Source organism: Amphibalanus amphitrite, unplaced genomic scaffold, assembly GCF_019059575.1.
Source record: "Amphibalanus amphitrite isolate SeventyFive unplaced genomic scaffold, NRLGWU_Aamphi_draft 000915F_arrow, whole genome shotgun sequence".
In the NCBI taxonomy this organism is placed as follows: domain Eukaryota; kingdom Metazoa; phylum Arthropoda; class Thecostraca; order Balanomorpha; family Balanidae; genus Amphibalanus; species Amphibalanus amphitrite.
The window spans coordinates 68,901-85,151 of record NW_024882409.1 but is presented as its reverse complement, the minus strand read 5'-3'; the positions used below and the strand labels follow the sequence as shown (position 1 = coordinate 85,151).

Below are 16,251 nucleotides of genomic sequence, written 5' to 3'. Positions count from 1 at the left end.
TTGCATTGCCCATTCACTCTTTTTGTACCTACTCGTAGAGAGGTATTTGGTATTTGGTATTTGGTATTTGGTATAGTTATGGAAAAGGACATCTTGATAGCAATTGGACCATGCAAAAAACGTGTCTGGTCCTTTATAGATGATGTGCAAGATGAATATTAAAAAAAGTGAAGAAAAACGTATCAGAGGCTGTGCCCCCCGTGAGGCCAACAGGACCCCTTTTTTGGGGGGAGGAGGGGGGGGGGGCAGGTCAGCGATGTGGTCACCCGCACGTCGCATACGATGTGATTAGAGCTATTTATATACGATGTGATTAGAGCGACTATTTTCCACAGCATCTTGGCGAGACAAACTTGTTAATGGCGAAGCTCACCTTTTTACTTCATTCCTCGACGTTTATGCTACATTTGAGTGATTACCAGAGTCCCGATAACCTCATTTATTATACATAGCCAGACAAACAGTGATAAAACAAAACCACAGAGCACGGTAACAGGTAGGATATCAGTGCATCTCAGCTCAGCCAAAGCAGGTGCTCTAAATAGTTGAATTGCCCCCTCCCCCCCAAAAAAATGCAATAAGCTACAGAATGTGTACCTATCTGACATACCAATCGGTAAGATAGAGGGTTTTCCGAGCCTGAGTGCAGTGTCAAAAACTAGAAGGTCTCAACACGGAAAATCCGTAAAGTGGACAATTTAGAGTGAGGCAACACAACACTGCCGGTCAAATCCGTCTCCTTGTCCTCTGGTCTTGCTTCTACGAAAACATGGAGCAGTAGCGGCCATCAGATCCTCTTTCGGTGGAAGTTCTACTCACACTCAGGTCGGTAGCAGAACTCCAGCTGGCATACGAAAGCCGAGATGAAAGCACAGGGAACGTTCATCCAAACCTTTCCGTCTTCTGCACTGGTGTCACTCGTCAGGACACATTGGTTGTCATCGAAGGAAGTTGGTTCAACAAAAAAATTGGAATAATTACCAACCGGCCCACAGCCATCCTCTCCCACGAAGGCAGCCAGGCTCGAATTACCACGGTAGCCCATCCAGGACCCGGACCGCAATACAAATCCCGAACTGGCATTCGAATAGCACAGGTTCTCCTCCGCGCTCCTGGGCGTGGCGAGATGAGCCCCGAGGGCGGCGCAGTTCTCCGCTGCTGCGGTAAAGTTGACCGTTTCGTTGACGAAACCATAGCAGCGGCCGGCACAGCGGCTGAACCCATCGGGACAGGAGCATGGGTCCAATGTGTCACCTGGACGGGCAGAATTGAAACACGATAATGTGGGTACATGTACATAAAATGATACAAGCATCAATGACTAATGCATATGTACAATTACGTCATCTGTATAATGCATTACTTGACCCTTGAGCGGCCACGAGGGTGGGTGGGGTGGGGTGGGGTGGGGGGGGGGGTATACAGTCTCCTTAACTTCTTTTCAATGGAAAGCGTTAATATTAATTTTTTCCAGGCAATTCCCTCAAAAATTTAAAGTCTCAGTTACCTCAGGTCAGATCAACACACACCAGATCACAAAACCTGTACAGAGTTATGATACGATTGTAATAATCATCATTTGGCCGTTTAGTCCAGAGTATTCGCGTGATTGGATTCAAGTGCTCGGCGCAAAACCAGCCTGTTTGAACTACCCCATCTAACCCGGCTCCTGGGTCACGTAGCGACTCACGGTAAGGGGCATTTGAGGTAAACTAAAAAATCATGAGGATAGTACTTCAATCATTTTTGAACCCGCGAATTACGGGGGGGGGGGGGTGCTAAAAAACAGATCAACAAAAACAGAATACAAACTTAAGTTCCTCCTTCTCAAATTTAACCGTTTCCATTTTAAAATAACCTTCATATTTTTAATTTGAAACGCGTCTTTTTTAATAGGCTTATCACTTTTTCAGACTGAAGGAAAAAGATGCGCGCCTAGAAACCCGAAGGAAGGAAAGAAGGAAGGAAGGAAGGAAGGAAGGAAAGAAGGAAGGAAGGAAGGAAGGAAGGAAGGAAGGAAGGAAGGAAGGAAGGAAGGAAGGGAGGAAGGAAGGAAGGCAAGCAAAGTTTAACCCGCGCCCCGCTGGGGTCCTGGATTTCCACGCCTTGCTGGGGGGGGGGGGGGGTTGAACACCCCCTTCTAACTCGGATCCTGGGCCACGTAGCGATACGCGGAAGGCGGCGTTCGAAAGAGCGCCAAAAATAATGACGAAATCATTCCAGCCACTTTTTTGGTCAGGTCAAAGGTCAGGTCACCAGAGGTCATTGAAGGCAAAATTTCGCCGATTTTAAGGTCGATTGTCGACAATTTCCAAGAAGCCAACGCATAACTCGGGAACCAGTAGAGCTACAGCGCCGAAGAAAAGCGCATTCGATAGCCCTATTAACGTCCTGAGTAATCATCTCAGATTTGACCTTTCGTCAACGGTTTTGCCTGCAGGGGCTAGGCGTTATCACAAATGTATTCGCGGCCATTGGGGTGACGTAAGAAAAGAAGAAAACATCTGGCCCCAAGAACTTTGAATTATGGGTTAGTATGCACATTTTCCTTGATGTGTGGAGAATCTACGATTAATTATATTAGAGAAAATTGCATTTAAAATTTTCCTTTTATGTTTTTCCATCGTTTGAACAATGTATTCTTTTACTAAGCTAGAAACACTGATTATAAATAGTTCCAGCATCATCGTCAAGAACAATAAGGAATGCTTGAAGTGAATAGGGGAGAGCGGGGCCAGTTGAACCACTTTTTATATATTGACATGCACAGCGAGATCTAGTTGTCATATCGAAAAATGCACAATACTATGAAAAAATATGCTCTCTTGGCTTTATTTTAAGATATGTAAAATTATGCTTCAAAGATACTTTGCTGCCAAACGCATGCTTATAAAACAGCTCTACCTCCGTTTCAAATGACCCCGATGCGAGGGTCAATTGAACCAGCCCATGGGGTCAATTGCACCTATCCTTAACAATGGGATGTTTTCCTCTTTAAGGGCACTTTCTTAAGGAGATATTTTGTCCGATTTACTTTTCCAAATGTTACATTCAATAGGTCGTTGGAAAGCTAAAAGTGCAAAGTTCCTCATAATAGGTGACATAAAGTACATAGACTATGGTAATATGGGCGGATGAGGAAAATGAGAAATATCTCAGGCTATAGTGTGCTTTCAAGCAAAAGGCTGGAGAAAACGGGTCAAAAATTGAGCTCTATTAAACTACTGTTTCAGTTTAAAAGCTCGTTTCAAAGGTGGACTATTTCCTTTAATGTTTACAGCCCATGAACAATAACCATTGCAAATGTCACCGGGGTCCATTGAAACGGCCTGTGGCCCTGTTTCAACTGACCCTCAGAGAAGCGTTTCAATTGACCCCATCCGCTCCCGCCATCTCGCACGCGCCGTAAAGCATGTATGTCAAACGAGCTGGAGGAACGGCATCATGCTGAATGAAGGGCCAAATAAGGTGTTATTCCGGAACCAGGAGTTCTTCTTTCAGCAAACAAAGGTATATGAGATATCACAAAATATTCATAAATCGATTTCTCCCAAACGCCCCTCAAAAACACAAAAACAAGTGTCAATTCAAAATTACCGTCCGTTTGCCGCCCAAACGCCGTTGACAAAGGAAGTAGTCGAGCGCGGATGCGCAGTGGTGTCGGCAACGCCATATGATGCATACTGTTGAAAATAAAGCCATGTTTCATCTGACCTCGTGTTTCAACTGGCCCCGCTCTCCCCTACAATAATCTAAACGGTTTTGTAAGATGTGAAGATCACTTCTAAAATTGCCTGTAGAAATATTGAAGGCAAAAGTTCAACTTTTTCACAAGACGGATGTCTATACCTATTCAACGTGTGACAACTCAGCCGGTATTTCGTCGCCTACATCCCAGCTTTCCCTAGTGACCGCTAGAGGCGCTGCTATCGATGTCCACCCGTACCGCCTAACACTGTGTTTTATATTACATTGCGTCACCATCTTTTAGCCTTGTCATTGAGCCAGTCGTTACATGTCTTTTTTTTAGCTTTTTATAGGTATCACTCACGCCACTGCGTCCATGTATTGTATATTTTATTCTATATCATGGCAGCCGGCATGTGTATTTGTATGACGCTGTGGTGTAACAAGCCAATTGTATATTGGAAACCACAAAGATATGCGAAATAAATAAATAAATAAATAAACTACCAAAATAGCCGATTTTTTTTTCGAAAACAGTTTTCTGCAATAATTTTTGACCCAAGCCTTGCACGAGCATACTTTTACCGGCATCGTGTTCCTCTCGTCAATACGCATCGAATGAACTGTAACTTGACCTTGAAAGGTCAACATGAAAATTTGACCTCAGGGCAAGGTCATGACCTGACCGGAAAAGCGTCAAATTGCATATCAGTCGATCCGTATCGTCGAGCGGAACACATCCAAGGCGTTTTCATCGCTCTAGCATGCCTCTAAAAAGTTATTCGCGAAAAACTGTTAGATACCATCCGTGACCTGAGATGACCTCAGGGGTCACGGATACCATTTTCATGTTCAGTGTGTCTTAGGTACTTGTTATTCAGTGTTCAGGAGTGTTTATAATGGCTTTCGTCCAAAAAAGCGCCTTTCAATTTTCTCCCATTGACTTATAATGGGGAGGTCGCAAAATTGGCCTGACCTTAGGTCATCGATACCTATCTAAATTCTGAGATGAACATTTTGTACATACTGTTACTGTTAGCAATCACTGAAAGTTTCAAAGCGATCGGTCAGTCGGTGTAGCTATGGTAGACATTGAAACTTTTTATGAGGTGAGGTCACTTCAAGTGACCTGGTGACCTGACCTTGAATGACCTTGGTCTGAATGTGTAGAACTGATGCATGGTAAGGTGTGCCAAAAACCGCGGCGCGAAAAACCACAGGGGGGGGGGGGGTGTTCAAACCCCCCCCCCGAGCAGGGCGCGGTTTAAAGATAAAATTTCGAATATATGCTACTGTACACGAAACCCAACTCTAGCCGTCCGTCCTGTCCTGTAACAGTAGCGGCGGGAACACCTTCAATTAAGGGGGAGCACCACCGACTTTTGGTCTCATTCTTTCCATGCAACGCCCATAGGGCTAATGTTAAAATGCCAAAATCAAAGGGTGGCACGGTGCCCCGGCTCCCTCCCCGTTCCGCCGCCTATGTATGTCCAGTAACAACGGATAACATTATCGACTGCCAGTCCCTGTACAAGAGCAGCTGAGGTTTTCTGTGCGTGACCTTTGACAGCTTATCGTTGTTCCCTGTGAGGGTGCTGGGATAATTTACTCAGGGTCGCTGTACAGGAGCAACTGCGGGTCCCCATACGCTACGATATGCTAATTGCTAGTCTACATAAATGGTGATAGATGCATGTATGCATGAGGGGTTTAACCCTCGCGGGCCCGGGGGGGGGGCGTTTTTCGCCCCCCCCCCTGGCGAATATTTGCGATAGCTCCCGAACGCTTAGGGATAGGAAAGCGAAACTTTCAGTACCTTTTCCCCCATCAATTTGACATCTTCTGAAGTAAACAAATTTGAACCCAGCCCCATTGATGCCGTCACAAGGTCCATTTTTCTAGACCCCTGCACGGCAAACTTCGGCGTCACAGGCGCAAACTTCAAATAGCTGCTAAAAATAGAGTTTTAGAGATAAAGACAAATTACGAACACGGTTGTGTAGCGTTTGACCTAGAGAAAAATAGAAAAATAGTTTTGGTGACCTGAGGTCAGAGGTCAGGTCAACGACCCCGAAATGTGATTTTAGTTTTTCGCAACTAACTTCGACAAAAAAGGTCCTAGAGCTACGGCAATGGTACCATCGCATTCGCCTTGTCAAGCCGCGTCGAATGATATATATTTTGTTCGGAAAAGGTCAAGTTTTATGTTGACCTCATGTGACCTCGAATGACCTCTGGTTGACCTTGACACATGAGAGGTCATTTATGATGGATTTGTACCCGCTGATCACGAATCTGGCATCTATTTTCCTCTAAGCCTTCATTTAGAGCTTCTGGACGGCGAAATTGTCTTATTTATTATTACTAACTTGAATCAGTGAAATAGCCTCTAGCAAGGATACTCTTCTGTGACCTTGACCTTTGAGCAGCCTTGTATCGTAAGATGAACCACAAATAGGGAACTGATGAGCCTCAAAACATTTCAAAACATCTTGGAAGTTAGCACGCAAGATGTGCCAAAAAGTGCCAAGTTTGAGGTCAATTTTGAGCGTGACCTTGACCTTGACCTTTAATTTTAAGCACATTTTCGGAATCCTCAGATTCTCTTCTTTCGTTTGATACCCAATTTTTCCGGTTTGATGCAGCCTGCCGTCCTCTAGAAGGCTTACTTTGAGATCACTACACATGTGCCTGTTTTTGCCTTTGACCTTGACCTCTGACCTTGAAAATTGACCTGAGGTCAAACATTTTATGTGCTTTAGAATCGTCTCGTAAGGACCTTTCGTTTGGTACCGCTTTTGTTTCCGTAGCTCCCTTATTTACGGAGTTAGACAGGGGGGGGGGCGAAAAACGCCCCTCCCCGGGCTGCGGTGGTTGGGATTACCCCCCGGGCCCGGCCGGGTTAACCCGCTCACCGACGGGGGGGGGGGGGTGGTTATCCGCCCCCTGAGGTTTTCCGTGAATAGCGGGAAAACCGCGGCGCGTAGCGACGCGAAATTTAGTATGACTATTCTCTTCTCAATTTTACACATGGTGTGCAAGCTTGCTCCTCTTATCTGTAAAGGTCAGGTCTCCAGGTCACTTTGAATGCTCCAACCTCAAGTTACTTTTTGCAAATTTGTCACCGTGTCAGAGCGACAGTAGATGACGGAGTCCTTTGAAAGTCGGAGGATGTTATTAGGTCATTTATAGCTACAATTTGTTTATCTCGGAATTTTGATATCGATGACCTAAGCTCAGGTCAATTTCTCGACCTCCCCATTATAAGTCAATGGGGAAAAACCAACTCCCTGTTTTTTCACTAAAACGCGTCAGAATTGCCCCATATACCATACATGACTTCATATACGATCAACCTTCACTACCTTGAGGCCTGTTTTTCTGTAGGGCAGCTGTAAAGTCATGTGACGTCATCAAAGGTCTCCAAAGGTTTTTTTCCCAATAACTCCTTACAGGAACAAGATACAGCCGCGCAGATGGTCTCATTGTGTTCAACTCGTCAAAGCGCATCGAATGATATACCTATATGATGACCTCGAGGTCACGTGACCTGAGGTCAACCTTCGAACTTGACCTTTCGAGGTCAACATATATGGCTCGATGCAGATTGACGAGAGGATCACGATGGTGCCCTTAGTTTGTTCCTAGCTTGGCCAATTCGAAAGTTATTAGAGAAAAACTCTCTCCATACCAAGCGCTGCCATTTTGACTTTTTTTACCCCTGTGACGTCACCTTTGACCTGACCTGAAAATAACCCTTGTAAAAATTGTAGACATTGTCCGGGCGTACCCCATGCCGTTTACCGCTTGTCGCTATCTTGCTTTGTTCTCGAGATCTCGGGGGGGGGGGGGTCATCCGCCCCCCCCCCATTGGTGCAGACCCCGGTCGGTGCGCGGGTTAACCCGCGCCCGGCTGGGGGTCCTGGATTTCCACGCCCTGCTGGGGGGGATGTTTGAACACCCCCCCCTTGTAACTCGGCTCCTGGGCCACGTAGCGATACGCGGAAGGCGGCGTTCGAAAGAGCGTAAAAAATAATGACGAAATCACTTCGGTCAATTTTTTGGTCAGGTCAAAGGTCAGGTCACCAGAGGTCATTGAAGGCAAAATTTCGCCGATTTCCAGGTCGAATGTCGAAAATTTCCAAGAAGCCAATGCATAACTCGGGAACCAATAGAGCTGCAGCGCCCCGGAAAAGCGCATTCGATAGCCCTATAAACGTCCTTTCTGAATAATTCTCTCAGATTTGACCTAACGTCAACGGTTTTGCCTACAGGGCAGGGCGTATTTTAACATGTTAACTGGGTCGGCAATTGCCGACCCAGTCACGGAGAATGCCGACCCAGTGACAGCCGTTTGCCGACCCAGTTGCCGCCCCCTGACCCTCTAGGATGCAGCACGCACATGCAGGCTAGGTGCCGTCATTCATAGTGAGGCTGCTGCCCTCCGAAACATAGGCGCGGGAGCCGGGGGGGGGGGCAGTGGGGGCAGCTTGCCCCCCCAACTCCGGGGCCGTGGGGGCGGTGCCCCCACAGCTTTGAGACGGAATACCACACTTTTTTTTGCAAATGTTTTCTTTTTTGTTGAAAAAGCCGAGGGGTGAAAAATAAGTGGCCTAAAACCGGTGAGAAAACTAGATTTGGGGGTACCCTAGGTTAATCTCTATTATGGTGTGCCCCCCAGTCGGAAAGTAGTTCCCGCGCCCCTGCTCCGAAATGATAATGCCGCCTCTTAAAGTGAAGCAGCCGTCTATAGAAAGTGATGATACCGCAACTCAATGTGACAGTGCCGCCCCTAAATCTGTTAGTAGCCCCACTCAATGGACCTAATGGTGCCGCCCTTCTAAGCATCTGTGGAGCCCCTCAAGCAGATGATGCCGCCCCTCAAGAAGATGATGCCGCCCCTTTCAGTATCGGTGGCGCCCCTCAATGTGATGGTGCCGCCCTCAAAATGCCGGTGGCGCCCCTGAATGTGATGGTGCTGCCCGCCAACGAGTCGGTGGCGCCCCTCAAAATGATGCTGCCGCCCCTTAAAGTGTTGGCGCCGCCCCTTATAGTGTCAGTGACGCCTTTCGAAGTGTCGGAGGAACCCACCAATATAATGGTGCCGCCCCTCTAGGTATCCACATAGCCTCTCATTGTGATGGAGCCGCCCCTCAAGCAGACGATGCCGCCCCTCAAGAAGATGATGCCGCCCCTGAATGTGATGGTGCTGCCCGCCAACGAGTCGGTGGCGCGCCTCAAAATGATGCTGCCGCCCCTGAAAATGTTAGTGCCGCCCCTCATAGTGTCAGTGACGCTCTTCGGAGTGTCAGAGGAACCCACCAATATAATGGTGCCGCCCCTCTAGGTATCCACATCGCCCCTCATTGTGATGGAGCTGCCCCTCAAGCAGATGATGCCGCCCCTCAAGAAGATGATGCCGCCCCTTTCAGCATCGGTGGCGCCCCTCAATGTGATGGTGCCTCCCTCAAAGTGCCAGTGACGCCCCTAAATGTGATGGTGTCTCCTGTCAACGAGTCGGTGGCGGCCTTCAAAATGATGCTGTCGCCCCTAAAAGTGCTGGTGCCGCCCCTTACAGTGTCAGTGGCGCCCTTCAAAGTTTTGGAGGAACTCATCAATACAATGTTGCCGCCCTCTAACTTTCTGTAGCGTCCTTCCATATACATAATGGTGCCGCTTCTCAAACCATCCGTGGCGCCCCTCAAAGTGATGGTGCCGCCCCGTACAGTGTCGGTGGTGTCTCCTCAAAAGTCAAGGTGCCGCCTCTCAAAGAAATGCTGGTGTCCCTCGAAGTGTCGGAGGCGCTCCTCAATGTCATGTTGCCGCCCCTCAAACCTTCCGTAACACCCCTCAACGTCATGGTGCCGCCCCCCCCCCCCCAATGTGCTCACGGCGCCCTTAAATGTCATAGAAGCGCCGGTCAAAGTGATGACTGTGCTCCTGGCAGTGTCGGTGGCGCCCCTTATAGTGTCGGTGGCGCCCCGAACAGTATCGGTGGTGCCCCTCAAAGTGATGATGTCACCCTCAAACAAACGGTGGCGCCCTTCGAAGCATCGGAGTCCCTAAATATCATACCTATTGCCGCCCATTAACGATCTGTAGCGCCCCTCCATATGATGGAGCCTCTCCTTTAAGTATCCGCGGCGGTCCTTAAAGTTACAGTGCCGCCCCTTACAATGGGGTGGCCATAGGCGGTCCCAGGGGGGGCCACGGGGCCATGGCCCCCCTTTGGTGCTGAAAGGTGGGGCCATACTATCTTTTGGCCCCACCTTTTCAGATCGAACAAAAGTCCTACAAAACTTTTTGTATGTTTCATTTTCTTGTTTAGTGAAAGGTCTTTCTTGCACCAGCAAAGGAAGTAAATTTCACTCATGAGTGGGCTCAGTTTCACATTCTGTCAATTTGGTGGTCAGTGTCGCTGGCACCGGTTCACAGGTATGGCCGGATGTGAGATATAGGTATTCTAACTTATGTGGAATATCGGGTTGGGTTTACTTGAGGCTCTCATAGGCACAGCATTGGCTGGCATGAGATCCTCCTGCCAAATGAGCGTGGTTCTACGACACTAAAGTATGACCTCATGGGTTGGTGCTGTGCAACTCAGAAGCCCGGTGTATGCCGGCTTGGTTCCTTAAGGATTAGCGTGGGATCTCCGAGGCCTGCGTATTAGAGATTGCATGAACTAGTATGTGATCTCAGAGGCCTGTATACACAGTACACAGTGGCGGTCGGAGGGGGGGGGGGCATCAGGGCCATCCCCCAAGGGCAAATAATGGGGCATCATATCATTTTGCCCCCCTCCCAAACAGCCGTTGGGCCCCCATGAGCGTATGGGGCCCTGGCCGTTATCCGATTGTGACGAGGCTCAAGAAACCCACGCCCAGCTGTTACCTAATAGCTCCCACACCGGTCTTTGAGCGTCCTACACTGAACTCTGAGGGAGCTTCAGTGGCGGTCAAGCGCCCACACTGACCGCTAAGAGCCCAGATCGACCTCTGATGGCCCTCCACTGGCCTTTGAGGGCCCCTAAACCGGCGTCTGAGGGCCTCAACCGGTCTCTGGTAGCCTTATTTCTGTCTGTGGGGTCCCAAAACTAACCTTAGGCGCCTATGAGGGCCCGCACTGGCTGTTGAAGACCCGATGCCGGCCTCTAAGGGCCCGTACCGGCCTCTGATGGCCCATCTTGGCCTTTGAGGGCCCTTTGCTGGCCTCTGGGTCCAACGCCGGCCCATGCCGGTCTTTTAGGACCTTACGCTGACCTCTGAGGGCCCCATGTCGGCCTTTCTGTCATGGCCTTTGCAGGCCCTGTACTAGTCTCTGAGGGCCCTAAACTGGTCTCTAATTGAAAACATACAGGGATGGACTTCTGAAGTTCTGAGAACGCACGCAAACTCCTGCAGAGCCTAACGTGTCCCGATGGTTCCGAGCAGATTCCCTCATATTTCGGCGCCGGGGTCCCATGAGCCGGTGTGGGTCCTTGGCTGACAGAGACCGATGAAGTCTCCAGGGCCCAGGGACAGTCTTTTTGGCAGTTGAGGATTAGGCAGGTTGAGTGAGCCCCAATAGAGTCGTTGCAAAGCCCCGCAGGAGTCTGCGCGCGGCCCCCAATGCCAAATTTGAAAGCCAGGAACCTGTGGGGGGTCTCTAGAGGTCGGTGTACCTACTCTCTCCCGCAGCCACACAACTACATATGTCATGGGTAAATGCCATAGTCTAAAAATGCTCTCTTGGCTTTATATGCTGCTCCGATCTGTCACCACGGTGCGGCGGCCCGACCGGTGAGCACACCTTGGGACGGTAAATGGAAGTGGTTATTTCGCTTAAACTGAGTTCAAAAATTGTACGCAAGAATGAGATGGATGTAGCCTAAGAAATGCCAACACTTTGTGGCGTCGACTTTGCTACACACGTAAAAACTTAGCCGATCACCCCCCCCCCCGGTCGACGGATAAATGTTATGTTCCGCGGGTTTGACTTTGCCCCCCCCTCCCTTTAGCTAACGGCTGCGACCGCCAGTGGGGGTGGCGTCCTCAAAATAAAAGTGATGTTGCCCCCCCCCCCCCCGAGTAATGTTGGCGTCTCTTCTAAGTATCGGAGGCGCTCCTCATTGTCATTTTGCCCCACATCACTGCGCACATGGCGCCCTCCAATGTAATGGTGCCACCCCCAACGCTCAAAGAGATAACTGCGCTTCTCACAGTGTCGGTGGTGCCCCTCAAAGTGGTTTAAGTGCCCTAAAAAAGTTGGTGGCGCGCCTCAAAATGATGCTGTCGTCCCTTAGCATATCTGCAGCGCCTCCAAAATGATAGTGCCTTCCCTTAACCGGCGCCGGGCTGAGGTTTGAACCCCCCTCCCGACCCCTATAACTTGGCTACTGGGCCACGTAGCGACACGCGGTAAGCGGCATTCGAAAGAGTGTCAAAAACTACTTGGGTTAGTTGGTTAACCGTACTTTGGTTAGGTCAAGTCAAATGTCAAATATCAGGTGACCAGAGGTCATCAAAGGTGAAATGTGGGTGAAATGTTGTCTGTTTCAACATTTATTGACAAACTGGCGCATAACTCGGGGAAGAATAGAACTACAGCACCGCGAAAAAAGCGCATTCGATTGCTCTTCAACGTTCCTATAAAGTCCTCAGACTTGACCTAACATCAACGGCTTAACCTCCAGAGCACAACTAGTTTAACCCGTGCCGGGCCGGGGAGGGTTGGAGTGGACAGTGGACCCCCTCCGCCCCTCTACTGAGCTGTTTTAATGAAGAACCTTTTACTGTAATAATTATTGACTCACGAAAGTTATGACATCGTTTTTTCAGTACTGTGCTCCTCTCGTCGAGATGCATCGAATGAACTATAATTTGACATTCAAATGTCATTTGGGAAATTTGAGCTCAGGTCCAGGTCATGACCTGACTGGTAAAGGTCACGTTGCATATCAGTCGATTTGTATCGTCAAACTGAAATCATCTAAGGTGTTTTCATCGCTCAGGCATGTCGCATGTCTCTATCAGAAGTTATTGAAAAAACTGATGGAGGCCTTCCATGACCTGACATGACCTCAAGGACATAACGAGGGGTCGTGGGTGGCAATTTTCCGATTAAGTGTTTCATTTTTAATTGTTTTATGATGTTTAAATTCGTTAACTTTGACATTTGTCTACCTACAAAAAGAGGCATGCATGCCCTGATTTTCTCCCATTTCCTTATACCTAATGGAAGGGTCGCAAAATTGTCCTTACCTTTGGTCAAAGACATAGCAATTTCGAGACTTACATTTTATATATACAGTTACACACTGTTTGTCTTATCAATCGCTGAAGTTATAAAGGGATCGTTCAGTCGGTGTATCTATGGTGAGCATTTGCCTGTTCCGTAGCTCAGTTGGTAGAGCACCGGACTCCCCGCATTGTCTTCGCTTGCGTTTTGTCCGCCGGCCGATCCGGAGAGAAAGTTACCGAGTGAAGATCATTCAAATTTCAAAAACTCAATGAAAATGTCACTGGGGTCACGAAAATATTTGAGTAGGTAGGTAATGTATACCATTCATTAACTTGGGGGGGGGGGGGATGAACGTATCGTTACAAATCAATACGCTGTTCATTACGCGAGTAACTAATGAATAAAAAATGTATGACTTCATCCTTACTCCACCCGCTCTCCCTCTCCATAAAAAGAGAGTTAATTGTAATGCATTTTATTTAGATGCAGAAAAATAGAGGCGTCAAAGGATATGGCCGAATATCAGCGACCCTTGCTGTGTAAGCAATGGGGCTTGCAATGGGGTATGACAAGTGGGGGTAATGGCCCCGTCCAGCGCCCATAAAGTGGGCACCACTCGTGCGACCTGCCGACCACTGTTTTAGAGCCATAAAACACCGTGAATGTTTTAAGCTTGACGATACGGATCGACTGGTATGCAACATGTTTTATTTATGGTGAGGTCATGAACTTGACCTCAGGTAAAATTTTTAAATTAATTTTCGTAAAGTCAAATTATAGTTCATTTGTCGCATTATGACACGAGAAATACTAGTTATATCCCGGAAAAATAGACGTAATACCGCTGAGCTTAGGTAGGTTGAACCTGAAATCATTACTTAGAAAGAGTTATAAAAGAACCGTCGAACGTGTCTTTTTTGTCATTAAATATCAGTAGGTATGGCGCCCCCCTCAGATGCCAAGTGCCGCCCCTATGAGTGCAAAATGCCGCCCCTAAATGTGATTGCCGACCCAGTGAAAATCCCTTAAAATACGCCCTGCTACAGGGGGCAAAAACTGCAAAAATAGCCGATTTTTCGGAAACAGTTTTTCTGCAATAACGTTTGACCCAAGCCTTGTACGAGCTTACTTTCACCGGCATCGTCTTCCTCTCGTCAAGACGCATCGAATGAACTATAACTTGACCTTGAAAGGTCAACTTGAAAAGTTGACCTCAGGTCAAGGTCATGACCTGACCGGAAACGTCATGTTGCACATCAGTCGATCCGTATCGTCGAGCTGAACACATATAAGGCGTTTTCATCGCTCTAGCATGCCTCTATCAAAAGTTATTTGCGAAAAACTGTTAGATACCATTGGTGACCTAAGATGACCTCAGGGCACAAACAAGGGTCACGGACACCATTTTCATGTTCAGTGTGTCTAAACCACTTGTAATTCGGTGTTTGGGAGTGTTTATAATGTCTTTCGTCCAAAAGAGGCGCATTTCAATTTTCTCCCACTGACTTATAATGGGGAGGTCGCAAAATTGACCTGACCTTAGGTCATCGATATCAAAATTCTGAGATATACATTTTGTACATGCTATTGCTCTTAGCAATCGCTGAAAGTTTCAAAGCGATCGGTCACTCGGTGTAGCTATGACAGACATTGAAACTTTTTATGAGGTAAGGTCACTTCAAGTGACCTGGTGACCTGACCTTAAACGACCTTGGTCTGAAATTTTTACAACATGTGTAGAATTGATGTATGATAAGGTGTACCAAAAACGGCGGCGCTCCGCGCCGCCGTTTTTGAGATATTCGCGAAAAACCACAAGGGGGGTGTTTAAACACCCCCCCAGCAGGGCGCGGGTTAAGAAGGGGCTAAGCTGATGGTAGTCTGGAGGGATTTGCTAGGGTTAATCTGAGTTTAATTGGTAGGACGGAATGGAATAACGTTAAAATGATTTGATACTATAGAGCGATAATTCACTTACCTGCGCAGGTACCTTGGTCCTCCCTGGTACATGAATTGGGATTTATCTGGAACATATACACACACTTTGTCAATGTTACGACTGACTAGCGGCAAATGGCAACTGACAGGAAGCTGTTCCAAAGCCATTGTTTCGGCCGCTTTACTAACAGTAGTTAATAATCTGATAGGTATGGATCAACATTTGAACTAGCTAGTTGGAGTTTTTTTGACTTTTTATCTGTCCAGTGCACTACCTTCTGATGCTTATGAATGCAAGTAAACGTAGTTTTATGCGAATGATCTATTTACATTAGTTAGCATTAGTTAGCAGCATATAGCACAAGACTTTGCCGTGGATCGAAATCATACCTCTTCGCTCTCGCTGCCGCTGCTGTCGCCGCTCTCCACGCCACTCTCCGCACTCTCTGCACTGCTACTGTTACTTTGACCACTCTCTGAACCCTGCCCGCTTTGCTTACTGTCTGCCATGAACGTTACAGCCAAAATTGACAAAACTACTAGCACTGTTGGCAAGAGCTTCATCCTGGCAAAGCGATGGACGATGAACTGTCAGAGAATAGCCTTCAAACGAGACAGATCTGAACAGCCAGTAGCAGTGCAAGCAGTGTGTGGTCCAACCTAGGCCCTGTCCTCTTTTATACTCGGTGGAGCGGGTTGGCATTTCTCCCTACGTCGGTACGTATTTGTGCACAGAACAGAATTCCGCTCTGACAGTTGTTACAGGTGTCCCGATTGCAATGTGGCAAAACTCGACCGTTGGATCAGTATTCTGGCCAAACCCAGCATTGCAGGCTCATTGTCCGATGTGCTACCTCTGCATGGGGAGGGGGAGATGGAGAGAGAATGCCGCATCGATTGGATGTTTATACTTCCCCCGCCGTGCACGCCGTGCATGGGTTAACTCTCGCCAGACCTATTGGTCTTCTGCGGAAACAACTTGCTACCTTCTCAACCTATTGGTCGGGGGGGGGGGAGGGCTTGTTACGACCCCCTTCGCTGTTTCGCCCCTGGTGGAGCTAAGCCTCGTGAAAAAATTAACCAACAAAAGAACACGCGTATGCGCCGTTACGAGACGCAGCGATTGCTACCAGATTTTAACCCTATTCCTGGCGGGGGGGGGGGCCTCAGGAGCCCCCCCCCCTGAGGTTTTTTGGTTATTTCTCCCAAACGCGTTGAGCTAGGAAGCTCAAATTTTCTGACTTTTCCTAAAAGGCTTCTACGCAACATGTCTGAAAATTTTGAGTTGATCTGACCTCAGGTCAGGTCACCAGAGGCGGTTTGGTGACCCTACCTCAGAAAAGTTTGCAATCATGCCAGAGCTAGAGTTTTTGACCGATCAATTTCTTCTCTTCAGGGTTTAGTTAG

At 48.0% G+C, this 16,251-nt stretch overlaps 1 protein-coding gene across 1 annotated transcript; it reads right to left on the bottom strand.

Annotated features, from left to right (window-relative positions):
- Positions 1-405: 405 nt before the first annotated feature.
- LOC122368026 (snaclec botrocetin subunit beta-like) lies at positions 406-15,480 on the bottom strand. The gene is made up of 3 exons (XM_043341619.1): positions 15,235-15,480; positions 14,885-14,930; positions 406-1,254 (listed from the first exon to the last, which is right to left on the bottom strand). The coding sequence occupies exons 1-3, from the start codon at positions 15,406-15,408 to the stop codon at positions 812-814; spliced, it is 663 nt and encodes a 220-aa protein (XP_043197554.1). The 5' UTR covers positions 15,409-15,480; the 3' UTR covers positions 406-811.
- Between the last annotated feature and the right edge of the window lie 771 nt (positions 15,481-16,251).